This window comes from Homalodisca vitripennis, chromosome 4 (assembly GCF_021130785.1).
Source record: "Homalodisca vitripennis isolate AUS2020 chromosome 4, UT_GWSS_2.1, whole genome shotgun sequence".
NCBI classification, from domain to species: Eukaryota; Metazoa; Arthropoda; class Insecta; order Hemiptera; family Cicadellidae; genus Homalodisca; species Homalodisca vitripennis.
This window is the reverse complement of record NC_060210.1, coordinates 77862550-77882504: the sequence shown is the minus strand read 5'-3', so window position 1 is coordinate 77882504 and position 19955 is coordinate 77862550. Positions and strand designations below refer to the sequence as shown.

Below are 19955 nucleotides of genomic sequence, written 5' to 3'. Positions count from 1 at the left end.
TTTTATATACAACTACAATAATGTTTTTATTTTTCAAAGTATCTTGATAATTTTTGTACTGTTTTTCCTTAATAAATGCTCCTTAACAAGGTATAGGTTTTATTTCTTTTATGCTTAGTTCAATTATATAATAAAAAGTTAGACAAAAAATATTTTACTTAAGTGATATTTAAAAACATTTGGTGCTTTTCTGTTACACATGACAAAGGCATATACAATTCAATAACCTAATTATACTATTTCTAAAACTTAACTTATATACTATTGTGTTAATAATGTGTTTCCTTAAAAGCTTACATATGTGGTAACATGCTAAAGTAAACTAATATACTGTATACAGTATATACAAAAATTCACTATGCCCAAAACTCAAAATTTTAAAAAACTTAAAATTAAAGAATATAAAAGCCAAAATTTTGCATTAAGCTTATTTGGGTTGTAACACATTAAAATCAACAATAGTTAGTAACTATAAAAGAAATCAGAAAATTTATTAGGAGCCATTACAATTTAAAAATTGTTATCTAAAGCGTGTTAATTGAGTTTCATATTCAATTTCTGGTGATAAGTAATTAAACAATTTTTAGCCCTGATATTATAATTTTGTTTTCATGTTTAATACAATGTATTTGTGTGGCATTGTTTGACGTGTCTGGAAGGTTATGACATTGTTAAATCTGGGTTTAATTGTAATTAGTTTTGAAAATCGATAATTTGAAGAGGATGATGAATCAGTATTTACAGTTCTTTGAACTTCTTCTACTGATTTGCCTGAAACTTTAAGGAGAATAAAAACGCCAACCACTTTCTGATGATTATCTATGGCATCAATTATTGACTCACAAAAATTCTGTGGCAGCAGTGATTACTAATATTTTTTTTTTAAACCATGCTGAGAATTTTCAAACAAACTATTGTTTTCTAAATAAGTGATAACTTGATCATAAAGTGCTCTTTCATACATTTTTGATATAGTTGAAAGTAAAGCAACCGGTCTGTTAGTTTATAATATTTTGACTATATCCTTTCTTGAATACTGGTATAACTTTAGCAATTTTTGGTTTTTCTGGGAAAATTCCAGATATGAAAGAATAGTAAACAGTATGGGTTATTCTTCGCTTGAAGGTTATTTTTGACGATGGAAGGATTGTGAAGGAAACAGGATTTTTCCGGATATTTGCCATTGTTCAGCGTTGTGGCACACCTAAAGCGGCCCATACACTAGACGTGCATTGCACGCCGTACAGTTTTTTATACTGGCACGCCGTGCTTGGCATGGCACTTTGTGCCCCACACACTGACAGTTTAGTCAGTCCCGTGTCATGCTAGAAGTTGGTTGTGGTACTGTGATATTGTGTAGTATTGTCGTGCTACATAATGCATACATGCACATAATCAACTGTACAATCAGGCACCACAGTTCTGCACAGTTCCACTAGGTCTAAATACGCATTTTGTTTTAGACTTTTATTTGAGTACTCTTTACACTTCACTCGCCACAAACAATGGTGATTTCTGTACGAATCTATAAATAATGGCAAGAAATTAGGAGAGAGAAAAGTTTGTGTGTCAGCAGTTGAAATGGTAAATATAGGAGAGTATTTGCCGTGAGAGAACGAAAAACAACCTCAAAAGACACTCCACTCTCAGCACGTGGCGCGGGACTGGTCCACACACTTGCAGGATGGAACGGCGGTAGGTGGCACGGCACGCCGAAAATCAAACCGATCTTGATTGCCATCGTGCCATGCAATGCACGGCGTGCTTAGCACGGAGACCTCCACACACTGGCACGTTTCTTCCAATTTTGGCACGGCGTGCATTGCACGTCTAGTGTATGGGCCGCTTAAGTCAGGAATCACAACCACCATGTTGTTTGTCAACTTCACTAACTCTAAAACATGCACTTAATAAAAAACTATACACAACACTAATCATTAAAGCTGAACTACAGTATAGAATACAGGTCACAATACGTCTGCATTCGACAACTAACCACCTACGAAGTCGTGCCACAATGCTTTGGTATGATTTGTTTATTTTAACCTAGTTTGTAATTATGTATTAGATTAGTTTTTACCTGATGAAGAGATCAGGTTGCAGATCTCGAAACGTAGTGTTACTGATTTCTTGTTTCACTTATTCTTGTTTGTTGATTGGTTATTGTTTTGACAAGTGATAATTGAGATAGTTTTTTAATCAAATCCAGCACTATATATATTTTCTGGGCTTTCTCAGTTGAGTTTTTCAAAAGGATTCTTATTTGAGAAATTTGAATTTAAAAGTGCTACTCACAACTAATTGATTACTAATTGCAGGGTTATTTCGTTAGTAATGGTTATTTTAGTAGACCCACTATTTATCAAATCTTGCTCTTTTAAACTAGGTGCAATTGTGTTCACAAAATGTGTATTAAATGATCAGATGTTTCAGTAGGATCTGTCCATTCTCACTATCCTGATTTTTATTGCAATATTTTTAATTTTGGTTTTATTTCTCCCTACTTCTGAACTTATCACCTACCAAATTGTCTTGCTCGTATTGTCAGAATTAATAATTTTATTATTGTAAAAATTAGATTTTTGCTGCGTTAATTTCTTTTTCAATAAATTATATTTACCTTTAATTGTCTAAACATAGAATTTAGAGTTTAGTAAAACAAAGTTGTACAGTGTATTACTCAAACTGGAATGAGGTAAGTTCCCTTGCTTTGTTACTTCTGTAGTATTTAATAGAGCCTTGAAGTTTAATTACCTACAAATATCAGGTGTCCAATAAAAGAAGAAATTGGAGGAAAGACCTTCTTTGGCATTATCATTCACGCCGTAAAATATTTGTAGAGTCCAGAAGACTACTGTAACCTGCATTCAAGTGACTTATGGCTACTTTATTTATTGGTCCTACCTTAACATATGGAAAGATAAGGTTCTCTTTGATGTTGGCCCAGATAATCCTTGTCATCTCATCACCATCCATCTCCACCACTGGTCGCTGAGCTTGGATACGAGCAGTTCCATCTGTAACACAACAGAAAATTGAAACACAAGATGTTAAAACAGATGATACCATTTACACAAGTAGATTTTGGACTTAAATAAGGGCAGCTACATATTTTCTAAGAACAATGTAAAATCTGATCTATACGTAACAGATAACAATCACAGTTTTTATATAGTCACTGTTCTGACTTCTGAACCACCACCAATGGCCAGGCAGGCGGGCTGCTTGCAAGGACAGGATTGCTCAGTGGTCACCCATCCAAGCAGCAGTCACGCTCGACGTTGCTTGAAACGGTTATCTTGCGATAACCGTTGTACCCGCTACACAGCGCCATTGGCCATTGGAATAGAAGGGTATCCAAAAGGAAAAAATATGAAACAAAAACTTGTTACTCAGATTATATTTATCCTACCCTGATACACTTAAAACTGACCGTTAAAACACATAAATAATAGTTATATCACCATCAGATAATTCAATAAAGAGATTAATCAATCATTTATTTTCTGAATTGGTATATAAAAGACATACATTTCAAATGCCAAAAAAAATATCTTAATTTCTAAACTTAAAAACAAGCATTAAAATTTCACTTAACTATGCTACCTTTTAAAGAGGAGATAAAGAACAGTCTCAGGTAGGTAGATTCAAAAACCCTCAAGAATACCTTCTTTATGAAAAATGTTTCAGAATGCTCTTTAAGTTTTTATTTTGGACTTCAGCAGGCAGTTTATTAAGGAAAAGAGAACTGGCATGAGGTCTATCAAAAATCTGTCAAAAGTGTACATTTATAGCCATTGTACATGTACTTTATTCTAAAGAGGTCTAACACTCAAGCTTGAAGTTCAACCAGAAATTTATTTTAAAGAAAAATTTACTTATTTATATATATAACTTAGTGCCTTTAAACAGTGTTTGGCAATTTAATATAATAACTGTCTCGTAATTGCAGTTTATAATGTGCAGGGGCTTTGAAAACTTTTATCTTTTTCAGAGCTGCCTGGTGGCTAGTTACATCAATGAGCATAGCATATAAACCTTCTTCGTGGAAAAATACATACACATACAAATGTTCATAGTGATTGGTTAAACAGTTTACTATTCTATAAAGGACATACAGACATTCATTTATATACATATATGTATGTACATATGTGTGTGTGCGTGCGCGCGCGTGCGTGAGTGCGTGTGTGTGTGTGTGTGTGTGTGTGTGTGTGTGTGTGTGTAATATAAGGGAGGTCTAAACTCTCTAGTGACTGGAAGACTCCTTTACAAGAACAGTCCTTTGATAATCCGGAATCCGGACTGTTTTTTTTTGTTCCAGTAAGACCCTGAACCCATGTGAGGATCCTCCTTACACTTCAATAACATAGGACATAACAGAAAACAAGTAGAAACAATAAACCATTATTTCTAGCAACGCCTCCGGATGTAAAAGATGATAATAAATTTATTCAGCTCAATTTATAACAAAGCAGGAATACTATAATACAATTTTATATACATATCTGTCAAGCCTAAAAATTTTACAGAAGTTGTCTTTTTGATGCCAAAGTCTATATGATATTGTGATTTCTAGTCAAAGAAACATCATAGTTTTCAACATGGTGAGATTCTGGACGAGGTCATTTAAATATGATGAAAAATAAACACACTGAGTAGTACACTGCCTTGAGGTACACTAAATTTGGATTCGACAAGCTCTGACCAAGTTATACACACTTTACAGACAGACAAGACCTGAAGCTTGTCAAAAATATGTTGTGATCCACTCATTCAAAGCATTATTATTATTTTTCTAAGAGTACAGAAAGCCAGGTGGAATGCAAAGCAGGCAGTTGTGTTATTTTAGGAATTTAACCAAAAGATTTAATAGTTTGGATGTTTGTGTTTCTGTCACACAAAAGCTAACTAAGTACGATTGTGTTGAAATTTTATATAAACAGTAAAATAATATGTACCTCAATTATGACTATTTTTGCCTCAAAATTTACATACGGCTCCATCATTATATATTAAATGTGCCCTCATTACTAAATATATGGATTCTAACTTTAAGATTTCCCCTCACTGGCCAAAAATAACCTAGTTTAAGTGCTACTGAAATATTTGGAGCTAGTATTAAATCTCATGTAAATTTTAGTTATTTCATTGGTGCTTAAGAAAACAGTTTCACTCACCAGCTTCAGGCCAACAAAACACTTATTTAACCCTCCTAGTGTTCACTATATTACCTATAAATGACATAGACATATTTTTCATATTATACAGCTATTCTCTAAAAAATTCATAAAAATATTATTTTTATCATAAATACCTATTGTTATATATTATTTTATTACTAAGAATACATATAATTAAACTGCATAGCTACATTTTACTGTCCACTATTTTACAAATTGTATTTGTTCATCCATAACCCTGAAAAAGGTTTGCACTATGACTAAAACAAATGTACAACTAACAAAATAAGTTAAAATAGCATTTTTGTGTCAAATATAGACTATTTACAAGAAATATATACAATTTTTTATATTTTGAAAAACTGGAAATTTGGAGGAACCGAACACTCAACAAAAGTGATATTGTTCAGAATCTGGGTTATTACATTCTTACATTCCTTTTCTTCCTTTGACCAGAGGGACTCAAAATGTGTCTAAGTTTAGTTGAAAACTCCTATGGTTTTCACAATAACATTCAGGGCAAAAATATGTATGAAAGAACAGCTTTACTGAGACAAAAAAACAGAGCATTAACTAACAACTACGAGATCTGCCGTTAATATTCTCAGTGATGTTTTATCGACCGATGCTCCAGCCGCAAACAATGGGAGGGTTAAAGTTATTGACTCAAAGTCATATTCTTACAAGTACTTAAGGTTCAATTATTCTAAAGTGGATTAGAAAATACAAATATCTTCTGGTGACCAACATTATTTCATGAGTGCTTGGTATACCATTTATAAAGGATATGTTTTATGTTCCTGTTATTCAGCAGGAATTTGTCCAACGCCACAGTTTAAAACATATATAACTTGACCCATGCTTACATTTTTGAAAATCAAACTTGTGAGTCTGAGTTTCTAGTAAAACTTGTATTTTAAGACAGTTGAAATTTTTTTTTTAATATTTCTCATGTGTGATAAAGGAAGAGATAAATAAGTTTATTTTTTATCTTTCCTTAAATGCATTGCCTATGATCAATTTTAATATCTTACATAAAACATTGAGAAAGAGAGGATTGCGTGAGGGAATAGTAGTAAGAATAAAGAACCTATACGGCATGTGTAAAAACAGGGTGAGAATTGAAGAAAAATATACGGAAACTTTTAAAACAGAGAGAGGAGTAAGGCAGGGAAGCATATTGTCACCTTTCCTTTTCAATATTATAATGGATGAAATTATTCTAGAAGTACAAGGAAACAGAGGAGCAAAAGAACTTAAGACGATAGCATATGCGGATGAGATAATGATATGGGAAAATAGGGAAGAAGAGTTAGAACGAGAGTTGAACAAATGGGCAAAAGTGGCGCAGAAATATGGTTTAGAGATGAACATACAAAAATGTAAAGTAATGAAAGTAGTAGAGAGAAGGGAAGGAAATAACAAAGACGTGTTAGTTGAAGGAAAAAGACTTGAAAAGGTGAAGAATTTCTGTTATTTGGGAAGTATCATAACAGATAGGGGCACAATAAGAGAAGAGATAGGAAACAGAATATGGAAGAGTGGAAAGTTTTTCAATATGGTGAAGAAGATTGTGTGGAGTTGGAACATTGGGAAAGAATCAAAAGTATTGATGTATAAATCTTATTTCCAACCAATTTTATTATATGGAGCAGAGACGTGGACGTGGACTAAAAATGATTTAAGCAGATTGCAAGCTGCAGAAATGAGATTTTTAAGAGGAGGGATAGAAAAGACTACAAGAAGAGATAGAATAAGGAACGAAATAACTAGAGAAAGATTGAAGGTAGTTTCACTGCAAGAGACAATGGAAAGAAGAAGAATACAGTGGATGGGGCATGTGAAGAGGATGGGAGATAATATAATGCCTAGAATAGCACTGGAGAAGGAGGAAAGAGGAAGAAGACCAAAAGGAAGACCGAGAGGAAGATGGGAGGACCAAGTGTGGAAAGACATAGAGAGAAGGGGACTACAGAAAATGCAGGTGGAGGAAGAGGAGACCTGGAATGACAGACAAAAGTGGAGGAGGCTGTGTACGACGACCCGTGATAACGGAAACGTCACATGATGATGACATAAAACATCTACTATTCCAAAAATAAAAACATGCATATTTTGATGTTATAAATTTAAACCATTAAAGTACAAAGTCTTTTAAATTTTTAAATTAAATTAGTTTAAAGTTTAACATAAAAGGTTAAAAGGGTGGGTTCTTGAATGAAATTTATACAAATATTTAAAAAGTATGACATAAAATGAAACCCGTAATTAAACTAGCATACACCTATCTTATTAAGTATTGCCTCAATGAATGTCACTAGTAAATCTTGACCTTTGAAGCTAATCTTAAGTATCAATAATCAACAATTATTATTGTATAGTACTTCGAGTGTTAAACCACTCACTAATGTTTACTGATATGAAATTTAGGTTTATTCACAACAAGTTGAGATTATCTTTAAGAGGAACAATGTCAATAACCCCACTCTTGTACATTAGATTTCTGTTGTCACATAGGGTTCAGATGGTTAATAATTTATTTAAAACTAGCTGTTCCCCGCGGCTTCGCACGCAAATCTTAAGAACCGAAGTCCTTATATTACTTAGTAAATTTTTTTTTTTACTATAATAAATTTTAGATTAAATTAGTTATATCTCCGATGCCACGATTGAGCTTGCTTTGTTGTCTCGATCGAGAGAATATGTACACACGGAGTTTTGAGAACCATACTTCTGTCAAAAAAAACAACTAAGGTTGATTTTATAACATTCTTTATATTTGAAGCCAACGTAAGATAGTAATTATGATATCTGCATTGCTCTTCTGATCAAGCATGAGCATGGTTTATATTAAATAAATATTGCAGTTAAAGGTGAATTTTTACGTCAAATTTGAATTGTATTATCTGGATAGTAAAGTCTATGTTTAACAGTGATTGCAGAAACAGTTTAAACAAAATTTGTCGTTTCTCTTAAGCTTACTCTATGCTTTAAAACTATAAGTGTAATATATGTTTACAAAGAACAGCTGATTAAAAATTTGAAAAGACGTTAACATATGTTTGCTGCAATGCATTTCTTATGGGTATTTCTGTAACCAGTGGGGCGGAATCCTGAATCGGGAAAGGGATGGGCATAGCTTATAAACCTTCTCCGTGGAAAAATACATATACGTACAAATTTTCATCATGATCGGTCCAATAGTTCACGATTCCATAAAGGACAAACATACAAACATTCATTTTTATATATATAGATTAAATTTACATATACTTAATAACTCGAAAACTATTTCGAGACACAAAATAATTTTTTCAACAAAAACTTTAGAAATGTTATAAGCATTTCTAAATATATATTTCATTTTGTCTAGGTCTTTAAATAATCGAGTTGTGAATTCTTTTTTAATCTGAAAGGCCATATTACTGTAAAACAAAGTGGTGTACCAAGCTGGCCGATGGCCTTAGCCGATATATTTATAAGATTAGTTTTTGTACTGGTTTCTGCAATTCTTTTGCCAGTTATCAATACGAAATTTCTATGGGATTTACATTTACATGCAATCAGTATCTCAAACAGTTATTTTATTATATTATATTTAAGCATTCCAGAACACTTTTTTCTTTTCTCTAGGTTCTCTCTAGGAGTTGTGAAGTTTTTTTAAGTTTGAATGACCACTACTTAAAATGAAAAGATGTAAGAAACTGGCCAATGGACTTAGCTAAGATATTTATTAAATCAATTTTTGTACCAAGTTTAAATTGTTTGGACTTATTTTGCGACAGTTACACTTTCTACATGTCACTTTATACACCATATAAATATTAGAACAGGGGTTGATTTTAGGCTCTGGGGGTCATGTTAGGAAAAGTTAAGCAGAAATGTTGTGTATGTACTACCATGAGGGCAATTGCAATAAGCTGATTTAGTAAACAAAATAAATCTAAAATTAAATATTAAGATAATTAATCAGACTTGTCATACAAAGTAATTTGCATTAAAATGTATTAATATATTAAAAATTAAATTAACAAAGTTATGGTCTCACTTAAACTATTTCAAAACATTATTGTTGTTGAGGAAACATGTTACCAGTTAATGGAAACATTATAAAGAAGAAATTCCTTTGTTCACAACATACAGGTTTATCATTTTAAGATATTTTATTTGACTCTAAAATAAAACTAAAAATTCTCTACTGGCATTGGTTTCCTACTGTTATATTCCTTTTAGAACTAATTTCAAATAACTCTCTGTTGGCCTGTTTACGCAACTGTTTAGTTAAGCAAAGCAACTCTTGCCAGATAAGCCTTAGACAACATTTTTATCAATGACCTTCAGATAACAGGTTGTAGACAATGTCTTTGACTAGGGTAACTTTAAGTATAATAGTAATTTTAGTGTTGGATATGAGAAAAAAGTACATGATTGCTTGATAAAAAAAAACCCAATGATTCAATTAATAACAATAAACCCATTGAGATAGTAGGCCTTCTAAAGGCAATAGCAAAAAGATTGGCTGTAAAATCTAAATTTGGTGGTAACCATATAGTTATGTATTTGTTTACTATAACAGCAATAAAATTTAACTCTCTAGTGGTTCAGCATATAGGCTCTGCACATTTTGTTAAGACTTGCAGGATTAGTTTTTAAATTCCTAAAATATTATATAAAAAAACTTTTTGCTCTATTATATAGTATTTTATTCTCAACATTCCTTACATTTCAAATATAATCTTAAACATTATTAACCATGTTGTTTATAAAAATATATACATACATAATTCTGGTCTCACTATTTCTTTATCCTTTTTTCATAAATTACTCAAAACCTTGTTTCTGATTAAATGTAAAACCTTTTGAGGCGAACAATCTTATTAAGATTAGTGTTGGTATTTCTTCCAAGTGGAGAATAAACACACAATCGATTAGTTGACTTTTTAGTCTGATGTAGCACAGTTTCATTGCAATACTGAGCATTTTGTATGTCTGCAACTTTTATGAAAAAAATACACTCAAAAGAAAAACAAACAATAATAAAAGTCTGTTTTCTAAGCCAAATAGGGCCTAGAAAAGGTAAAGATGGCAAATCGACCAACCTACTGAGTACTATGGTTTTTTGGTGAGTACACGGAATTACCTACTCTGATAACCTTGCAAAAGGGCAAAAATAACTATAGAGTATTCACCAGTACACCAAATAAATCGAGGATAAACATCCTCATTTGGAAAAACATCCTGTTCCATCAAAATTATGCATGTGCACAATTCTGTACACTTATGATTGATAAAATTATTATGAAATAATATGAACTAAATTTATAACGACATCCACTGTATTTATCAGATCTAAATCCTAGTTAATTTTTATACTTACAAACTTGAAAATTTAGTTTGCAGATAACAGTTCAGGTTAAAACAGAAAATCGTCAACCAAACAGATACCCATTTTGTGGACATTCTAAAAATCTACTATTTAAATGCTTTAAAAATTGAGAGAAACAGAAAAGAATAAATAATTCAAAGATTTATTTAATATTTGTGTAATGTATCCAATGTTCCTGATATCTTTTTTCTGAGGAGTTATTAATATGGAATGATATGTAAAATTAGTGTCTAGTAAAATAATCTAAAGAATTTAATCTAGGCTATGTAATTTATAGTACAGTAACTTTAAACATTAATAATTTTTCCTTAGAATTATAGCGAATATTTAGTGAAATAGGTAGCTACTAAGAGCATTTTAGTAAAATTATTGTTTAACTTGAATGATTGAAACCAAAAAAAAAGAAAAAGTTAATTTTTTTATACTTTATAAATGCTCTTCTTGTTCTTTTGTGTTTATAATATTACAGTTAAAACCAGTTTACTTGGCATCATAGTGGTTATTATAATACAATAAATATAGCATGGTAGTAAAAAATAACACAGATTACAGTTATAACAGTTTTACTTGACATCCAGAGCAGAGACCAATAGTGAACTACAGAAGACACCAACTAACTTATATATATCACATTGATAATATTTCAATAAACATATTAAGCTCCTATTTAAATCTCAATCCTCTTATTTTTGACTGCTGAGAAAATCTGCCTAGAGATGTGTTTACCGTATATCTACTAGGAGTGTAAAGGTTAAAAATACCAGACATACCTTGACTGTCGGGCATATCCTAATTGTATAAGAATATCTTTATATATATATATATATATATATATATATTTTATCTGATATAAGTTGAGAATATATTTTTATACTACAACTATTGTGAAAATTATTGAAAGACAAAATTAAGTACAGTACATCTAGACGAGCCTTAAATGAAAGAAGCTTAGTAAATTGCATGTGTGATAAATAATAACATAATGTGAAAAACTTGAGATAAAAAAATCAACATGAATGATAAATAATATGTGTGAGAAATAACAAAAGTTGGAATTAGATTAGTGAGTGGGCAATTAAACTCTGCCCACAGGCCAAGGCAGATAGGAAGTTGAAGAGGCGACCCCCGCCCCCGCCCCGACCCCGACAGTACAACTCTTCTGACCTCACCAACTCATTACTTAATAACAACAATCCAGTAGTTGATGATTTCTCAAGAATTTTACAACTCAACATTAGCTTACAAATAAATGAAATACGTTTCTTCTTTTAGAAACAATATTCATACCTTTGAGATTTTTAAGTTTATATGACAAGACTTTGGTAATAGTAGTGTTTAGGTAAAAATGTCAAAAGATGTTTAAATTTTAACCTAAAATACTTGACATACTTATAGTTTTATTCCATTCTGAATTAGAATAAAAGTTTAACCATACTAACAACTTACATATCACACAGGTAAGGGCCACAATTTCTCCTCATTATGAACACGTGCGTAAAGCGTGATACTGTGGTAACAGGTTTTGGAAAATGTTCTGCTCCCATATAATAGAATTCATTAGCAAGTTTTATTGACCAGAATTAACTTTCTGGTTAGCAACAATTTTAGCAACTAAAAATCACAATCTTTTTAACTCTTACGTGTTAGGAAGAAGTTATTAAAGAATTAAAGATTCGTGAAGTTTTAATGGTTTCTTCAGATATTATTATACAAATCCTTCAGTAAAGTTTTCGTTGAAGTGTCAAACACTAGTTATGCTTAATCCAAATCTACATGCATTTGTCATGCATTTTGTTGGCCAGCAATAAATCAAATAAATCCAAAATAACTAAAGTTGGTTTTGATAGTTTTGTTCTTTATAACAATATTTTACAAAACAACAACTTCAACAATTAAACCTGTCTGGAGACTTTTACTAATTAGCCTAAACCTTGAACTACATACAAAATTTTAAAAGTTGCATTGAAGACAACCATCTGGTCTCTGGTAATAACAGAGGATGAACGTAAACATTTAGAGAGAATTATTTCAAATTTCTTAAGTGTCAGTAATATGCAGTGACCAAATGATCAGATTATCAAACCAAATTTATTTATTGATTAGAAATATAGTGGAACTTGGATAATTCAAATCTCAAGGGACCAATAAAAAAATTCAAATTAAAAAAGTTAAGAATTAAAGGCTTAAAATAATGACACTTCACATCTTTGCTGAAAACCTTTATTGAAAATAACATGAGTGGTTGTAAATGTATGTTTTTCTGTGCATTTCTACTAAGCAAAGTATGGTAAAACAGTGCAAAATTGAATCATGAATTATCTAAAAAATACACAATTACAGTATATGTTTATCGATAAAAGAAAATAAGTTGAATGGTGATAAGGAACATTATGCAGTACAATACTATTTTTTCGAAAGAAGTCGGAAATCTTCACTTTTTTTCTAAAGTTAAGTCTTTCAAAGATTCTGCCATATTCAATGAATTGAAAATAGACTCATTTACGTCATTTTTACTTTTAAAAAAAACCTCTAAGTTCCATGATGTGATGTGCTGCTGCGGCCGCACTCGGAACGTTTATTTCCGCCCCAACTGATGACTCGCCTTCTTCGTCACCCGATGCCATGTCGCCATCTTGTTTATTGTTGAGCACTTCAGTGATGATCTCCGCGTCTGTTATCTCACCATATACTGCAACATCTTCATCCACGTTGACAAAATCTTCAAACGAGATGGCAGGGTCAGTAATGACGTCCTCCCAACCGTCAACTGAAGGTACCGCTTCCGCTATAATGTCGTTGGCTTTTTCAGCGTCGACCTCCTTTTTTACAAAACCAGCTTTTTTAAAGCAGTGTTTGATCTTTTCGCTACTTTGTCCCAAGCTTTCTTGCACATGCGAGAGGCTTGAAGAATGTCTAACTTGATTTTTAGGACGTCACAATCTTCAGTCAGTACGTACTCAACCAATAAACAAACGTCTGTAAAACTGTTTTAGATTTTTTATGATCCCCTGGTCCATAGGCTGGACAACCGAAGTCATATTCGCAGGGAAAAAAATCACTTTAACATTTTCCATTACTGGAATCGTGTTGTGCGCAGTACAGTTGTCTATAAACAAGATAACTTTTCGTTTTTCTTTTATGAACTTTTTGTCTAAGTTCAACAACCATTTCTCAAAAAGGTGACTGGTCATCCCAGCTCTTGCGCTGTTCACATACTCCACTGGTTTTGATTTGACGTTCTTCAAACAACGGGGACTAGCCGACTTACCAATCATTAGTAAAGGCAGCTTTTCTGATCCATCCATGTTTGCACCAACCAGGAGAGTAATTCTCTCTTTACTCAGTTTTCCTCTGTGGCATTTTTCTTCTTTAAATGCGAGTGTTTTGTCAGGGGTGCATTAAAAAAAAATCCCGTTTCATCAACATTGAAGATGTCCCTTTCGTCCTGATCCTGAATCATCTTCTCCAAATCTGTTTTCCATTGATTGGCTTCTTGTTGATTAACGCTTCCACTTTCACCACAAATGGATTTCAACGAAATTTTGTTGCGATCTTTGAAGCCGTCAAGCCACCCTGAACTAGCCTTAAAATCTTGTTTCCCCAATTCAGTAGCAAATTGTTCAGCTTTGCTTATTCCAAAATTTCATGCAAATCGGTTCACAGTAAAAAAATTCGGAGGTAAGATCGTATTTTTCACTTCAATGACTGCACTATAGTAGAACACCTCTGATACTTCCTTATGGTTGTCTGCTGTACATTGGTATTGCAAACATAAATTAAATGTAGTATAACAAAAAGTATCAACAATTAGGAAACAATCAGGCTAGAATAACCAATCAAAACTTTTGTTGCCCTACTCTAAACTAGTGAAATTAAAGTACAGATGTTTATTTTCTATTTACAATGTTCTTGTACACATGGATTGGAGTAAAAAACCTTTTTATTCGAACACATTGGAAACTCCTTTTTTTATAGATACATTAGGCTATTTGGCTGCAGTATAATAAGTGTCCAACACTCAAGTAATCTATAATATTGAACATCAATTAGAATGATTTAAATGCTGTCATATAGGGTTGTTTACCCTTTTAAATAAAGAAAGTTGTATTAGTTTGTATAATTTAATATGCATATATTTCATTAACAAATAAAACTATAGCTTCACTATACACTATTTGAGAGATATTAAATCTTAAAAGTCTCTAACGTAATTCAGTTCGACATTAATATTCCAAAATAATTTGTGGTATTCGAGTAATGGCCGCTGGAAACTGGATATAGTTATGTTTGTCAATACCTATAACAAAATAACATGTTGAGTTATTACGCTCCTGTAACATGTTACCGTGGTAGCATATTGTTGTTTGTCAAAACCTATTACAAAATAACGTGTTGGGTTATTATGTTCCTATGAGCAGTTACCATGGTAGCATATTAGTATACAAAAATTTAACTAACTCACTACAATATACCTTAGACTGATGAACTAATAACTTTATAAATGGGCTCTTCTTCTTCTACGGGCCGGCCTACTGCCAGCCTCAAGGGGCTTTTGCGCACTCCGGAAGCACACCATGAGGCCTATCAGTCTATGATTTCGGCAGTTCCACAAACCGCTGAAAACAACCTATCAGGTCCTCCTGGGGAAATTCACCACCCTTGTCCAAACTACCAAAGACGGCATACCGCTCCCTTGCTATTGTAGGAAAATCAAAGAGCAAGTGTTCGGCAGTTTCATCCTGCTCATCACACATTCTACAGAGCGGAACCTCCTGAAGGATGCCGACTCTGGAAGATGCTTCCTCAGGTGACCATGTCCCATGATCAGACCTATAACCTGAGGACATCGATTTCTTTAGTGATAGAAGGTCAGACGCCACTCTGGAGGAATGCGACTGTAGAACCATTTTGCTTATTCTCATGCCTGGAGGCAACCTCCACCTTCTCTTATGTTCAGCGTGAACTCATTTTGAGACAGCCCCAAAGGATTCACACCATGGAATACAGCAGAAAAGTTGAGGGCCTGTCATAATTGACGCAAAGCCCCGGTTGGCCAGGGTCAGCTCTTTCATTCCCAGGGATCCCCTTATGACCAGGAACCCAACAAACAGTCTCATTGTTGATTCTGGTAAGGGAAGAAACAACTTGATAGCAATCCCAGACAAGTTTGGATTTAAACACACAAGGGTCCAACGCCATCAGTGCTGCCTGAGTACCCATGAAAATATTGATCGTCTTACTCCTATAATGCAGACGAAGATTCTCATGAACACATTCCATAATGGCTGCGACTTCCGCCTGAAAAAACAGTATAATGAGAACCCATAGGGACCCCCAGCTCCCTGCATAGTCTCACCCCCACAATTCTAGTGCCTGTGCTGCTTTATGTTTTAGAGCCGTCTGTAAACCATTCAAGCTCCACTGGTGGAAGAGTTTTCCTTCCCTCTGACCAATCGTCCCTAGAAGGTATCACAATTAACAAATTTATGATATTAACAGTTTGTAAAAGGAAAACTTTTGTGGCATCTGATCAGAGATCATGTGCAGAGCATCCCTGCGACTCAGGATGCTAATTCTATATTGCCCACTGCTGCAGTCCGACCAGAGTCTCGCTTGCTGAAGATAGTAGGCACTCCTCCTGGCCATAGCCCGAATGACAATGTCCAGAGGGGCAAGGTTGAGGCAACAGTCTAGAGCTGCACCCGGCGCACTAGGAAAAGCCCCAGTGATAGCAAGGCAAGCATCCATTGGATGTCAGCCAGACAGGCTACCGCCATCTTGGCCTCCGTTTTTGGCCACCAGACAACAGCCCCATACATTAGTGCAGATGGTCTGACTACAGAAACATAAAGCCATTACAAAAGCCTCTGCTTAAGTCCCCAAGACCCACCTATGACACGTCTGCATTGATTTAAAGACCGTTTCCCCTGACGATGACCCTTTCTATATGAGTCCCCAGTTTAGAACCCTATCTGGGATTACGCTCAGCTACTTCGTCCAACTTCTTCGACATCACATCACGTTGTAAGATGTATGACATGATATAAGACCGGGAAGTGTCGATTGGAAATGCTTTTGGCCATCAGTGCGAGCTTTGGTGGCACCCACCCTGCACTGCTGGCAAAAAAAAGAGAGAATAAAATCCCTTGAGATAATACCCAATTCAAACTCAGATATCACGTAACCGCTTGTAAAGGTTATGTTTAAATTGTAACATATTTACAATAGTCTAATCTAAACCTACTAATATCGTCTCATAATAACATTGCATAGTGAAATATTTCGGTACTTTGGGATTATACCGACCACACTAGTATGAAGAACACAAAAATAGAAATTTATAGAAACAAACATGATAGAACGAAAAAAACAACTCTTCAATTACAAAATTACAAACTTACAAGCATTTCCAGGTATTGTGATCGGTATTGTTGTCGCTGTTATCTTATCTTTCTCGAGAATCCTGATTACGGCAGGCCGCGCGCGGCATCACGTGATTTGCACGGTACATAATTGCCTTTCCATTACAATTCAATTTATATTTCTGATTAGCCCCTCTAGAATTTGATATTTTACTGATAGGTACTATCTCGAGGGATGTTTTTCTTTCATCGACATCAGCGCGGGGCAGCACCGAAGGTGCTGCCAAGGCCCGCGCTGATGGCCGGAGGCACTCGCATTTTGGGTGGCGGAATGTGATCAAGAATAAAAACAAGTTTTTAGTGTTTTTTTAATAAAGAGTTTAGTTTGGTAAATGATTGTTTTTGTTGAATTTTTGTGTTTGGAGAAATGTAGAGGTAAAACACGGAAGTACAACAAAGCGATGCACCAGCTGAACGGGCGGCGAGACTGCAATCACGTTATCTACTAGACGCTCGACTTTGACCTCTGTCTGAGGATGGGGAGGGGTTTGCGATAAGACAATTCCTGTTTTATATTGACGAAATATTGTTCTACGCTAATCTAGTAATCAGTAGAAAACGAAATGTGAAATAACGATTCATGTCTGGGTGTGGTCGGTATAATCCCAAAGTACCAATATTTCCATTGATAATGTAAGTTATGCCTCAATGCTTACATGAAATTAGCCTGGGCTATTAATGGCAACAAAGTGACCCAAAACCAAAAATCGTTATGAGAACAAATCATTCAGCTCAGCTGTTACTGAAACAATAGTATTCCGATAATAGGTTACCACTAAATAACCTGTTACTGACTCTAATACTGAAGATCTGTAATGTCAGCAAGAGGAGTATTTATGGGACACGTTTTATTTGTGTCAAGACACATTTATCCTTAAAAATAGTAAAAATCATATCCTAGATTGGTTTTTATTCACCATAACATTACCTCTTTTTGTACAGTAATTTGAAATACAACGTAATTTGGTAGAAGTAGTTGTGTAGCAAGGATTCTTTACTCATGAAAATTGATAATTCGATATTAACGATCACTCGAGTGATGAATTCTTATTATACTGCAGCCAGCTATTTCATTCATTTGTAAAAATTGTTTCAATTGTGACTATTCACATATCAGATTTCAAAATTGAACTGGGAATGTGAACAAATGGGCATACCATATCTAGGGTTAACAGATGAAATTCTTCAGATTGGAAGAAATAGATTAAAAATTCAAACATCCAGTAAATTAATTAGACCAAAATAGGCCTCCCTGAAAAGGCTATACACAATTTTTTTTATTTCAGTCTTTTTCAATTCAAGTTTTCCAACCAATAATTTGCTATTTCTGTTCTCTGGCATTCAGTTCCACAAATAGTTTGCTCAAGCCAAGGGCTGTTAGCTTGGGGGGTTTTATGCCCGTCAAAGAACTGATTTCAAAATTATTGGTTCTTATAGAGCCTATTTTAAGTATAAAATTTTAAGGTTCCACATAACAAAATGCAACTGCAAAATGTATAACTAAGAAAACAAATAAAAACACTCACATGTTCGCCGGCTTGCTATGAAGACTGGAACAACTCCACTGTTTGACGTTTTTGTTGACACTTGTGTGACAGCTTTGACAATTTTCGTAACTGTAGTTGCCATTGTATACAAATAACCTGTAAAATGTTGAGCAATTTATTAAAAGTTTAGTAAAATATATCTAAAAATATAAATTCCTTTGTTATGATATCTACATTTAAATATTAGTACGTCATAATTTACACGTACAATAATAATGAACCGCTTACAGGAGACTAGGAGTGGGCAGTGTTAGATTCTATATTCAGAAATCACATCAAACCACCAAACCCAGACGAAGACGAAGATGTATGGATGGACTATGAATGGTAACGCCACGGTTCAATTCCACCCGATTCCAATGGTCTATGGATTATGGAGGGAGAAAGGGAGATAGAATTTAGTAGGTGATAAGAAGTTCAAAGTGAAGATGAAGAGCATCCTATTATGATCATAGAATATAAAAAAAACATCATTTCTTAACAACGTTTTTTAAAATTTATGAACAATCTATTCAATTTGAGGAGAACAATAAGTAAATATTATATATAGATACAACAATAACAATTAAAATTGAGTTAAATGTTAACCATCGTTAACACTAACATAATTAATTCAAGAACCTTAAAGTTAGTTCCAGGATAGCAGATCGGTGGAGTCTGGACACACCAACTAAAGGTGGTATGGATGATATAATTTTGAAAGATAATTCTATTGTAACTGAATTTGATAATTTATTCTTTAACTGTTGGGGTGTTCAAAACTTGATGTAAAATTTTATTGGATTTGATTTTTTTTAAGAAATTTGAATTGCCCATAACTGCAGACCATATGCCTATACAGGTTTTAGGATCGATTTGGATAATAGAAACTTGTTCTTCGTACTTTGATTTAAATCTGAGAAGCCAATTAATTGTATTTGGTTTTAAATTTAGCTGCTGTCTCTTCGCCCAAATGTGGGATTTCCTTGTAAGCCTTCTGTATAAGCCCATGCCTAGATAATTTACTTTAGTTACTTGGGCTAAATTAACGTTATTCATTGTAACTGAAGGACAAAGATTTTGATTTAATGTAAACGTTATGTGAACTGAATTATTGTTGTAAATTTTAATTCTCCATGTCTTAAACCATTTATTATTAATTGCACCTAAGCTCTGTTGTAAGTAATGAATGCTCGAATACAATCTTTATAGACCGACAAAACTGCAGGATCATCTGTGAAAATTGCAATTTGAGTATGATCATTTTCTGGGAGGCCAATTATATATAGTGAGTATATACATTAGCCAAGTACACTTTCGTGAGGAATTCTGTATTCTATTGAATGTAGCTAAATAAGAACATCTTGATATGTTATTTAAAAATATCGGCTGGGAAAATATGATTTTAGTATTGGAAAAATAGAATGGGACAAAAACA

At 33.5% G+C, this 19955-nt stretch overlaps 1 protein-coding gene across 2 annotated transcripts in view; it reads right to left on the bottom strand.

Annotated features, from left to right (window-relative positions):
• LOC124359571 (isocitrate dehydrogenase [NADP], mitochondrial-like) overlaps positions 1 to 18926 on the bottom strand; it is a 36557-nt gene extending 17631 nt beyond the window's left edge. Inside the window, exons 1-3 of one of the 2 annotated variants that reach the window (XM_046812438.1) lie at positions 18767 to 18926; positions 18518 to 18634; positions 2905 to 3017 (exon numbers count right to left, since the gene is read on the bottom strand). In XM_046812438.1, the coding sequence (XP_046668394.1) occupies positions 2905 to 3017; positions 18518 to 18620 (216 nt within the window). In that variant the 5' untranslated portion in view covers positions 18621 to 18634; positions 18767 to 18926. Of the gene's footprint in view, positions 1 to 2904; positions 3018 to 18517; positions 18635 to 18746 lie in introns of both variants that reach the window. The other variant, XM_046812439.1, reaches the window with a different exon arrangement.
• Positions 18927 to 19955: the final 1029 nt, after the last annotated feature.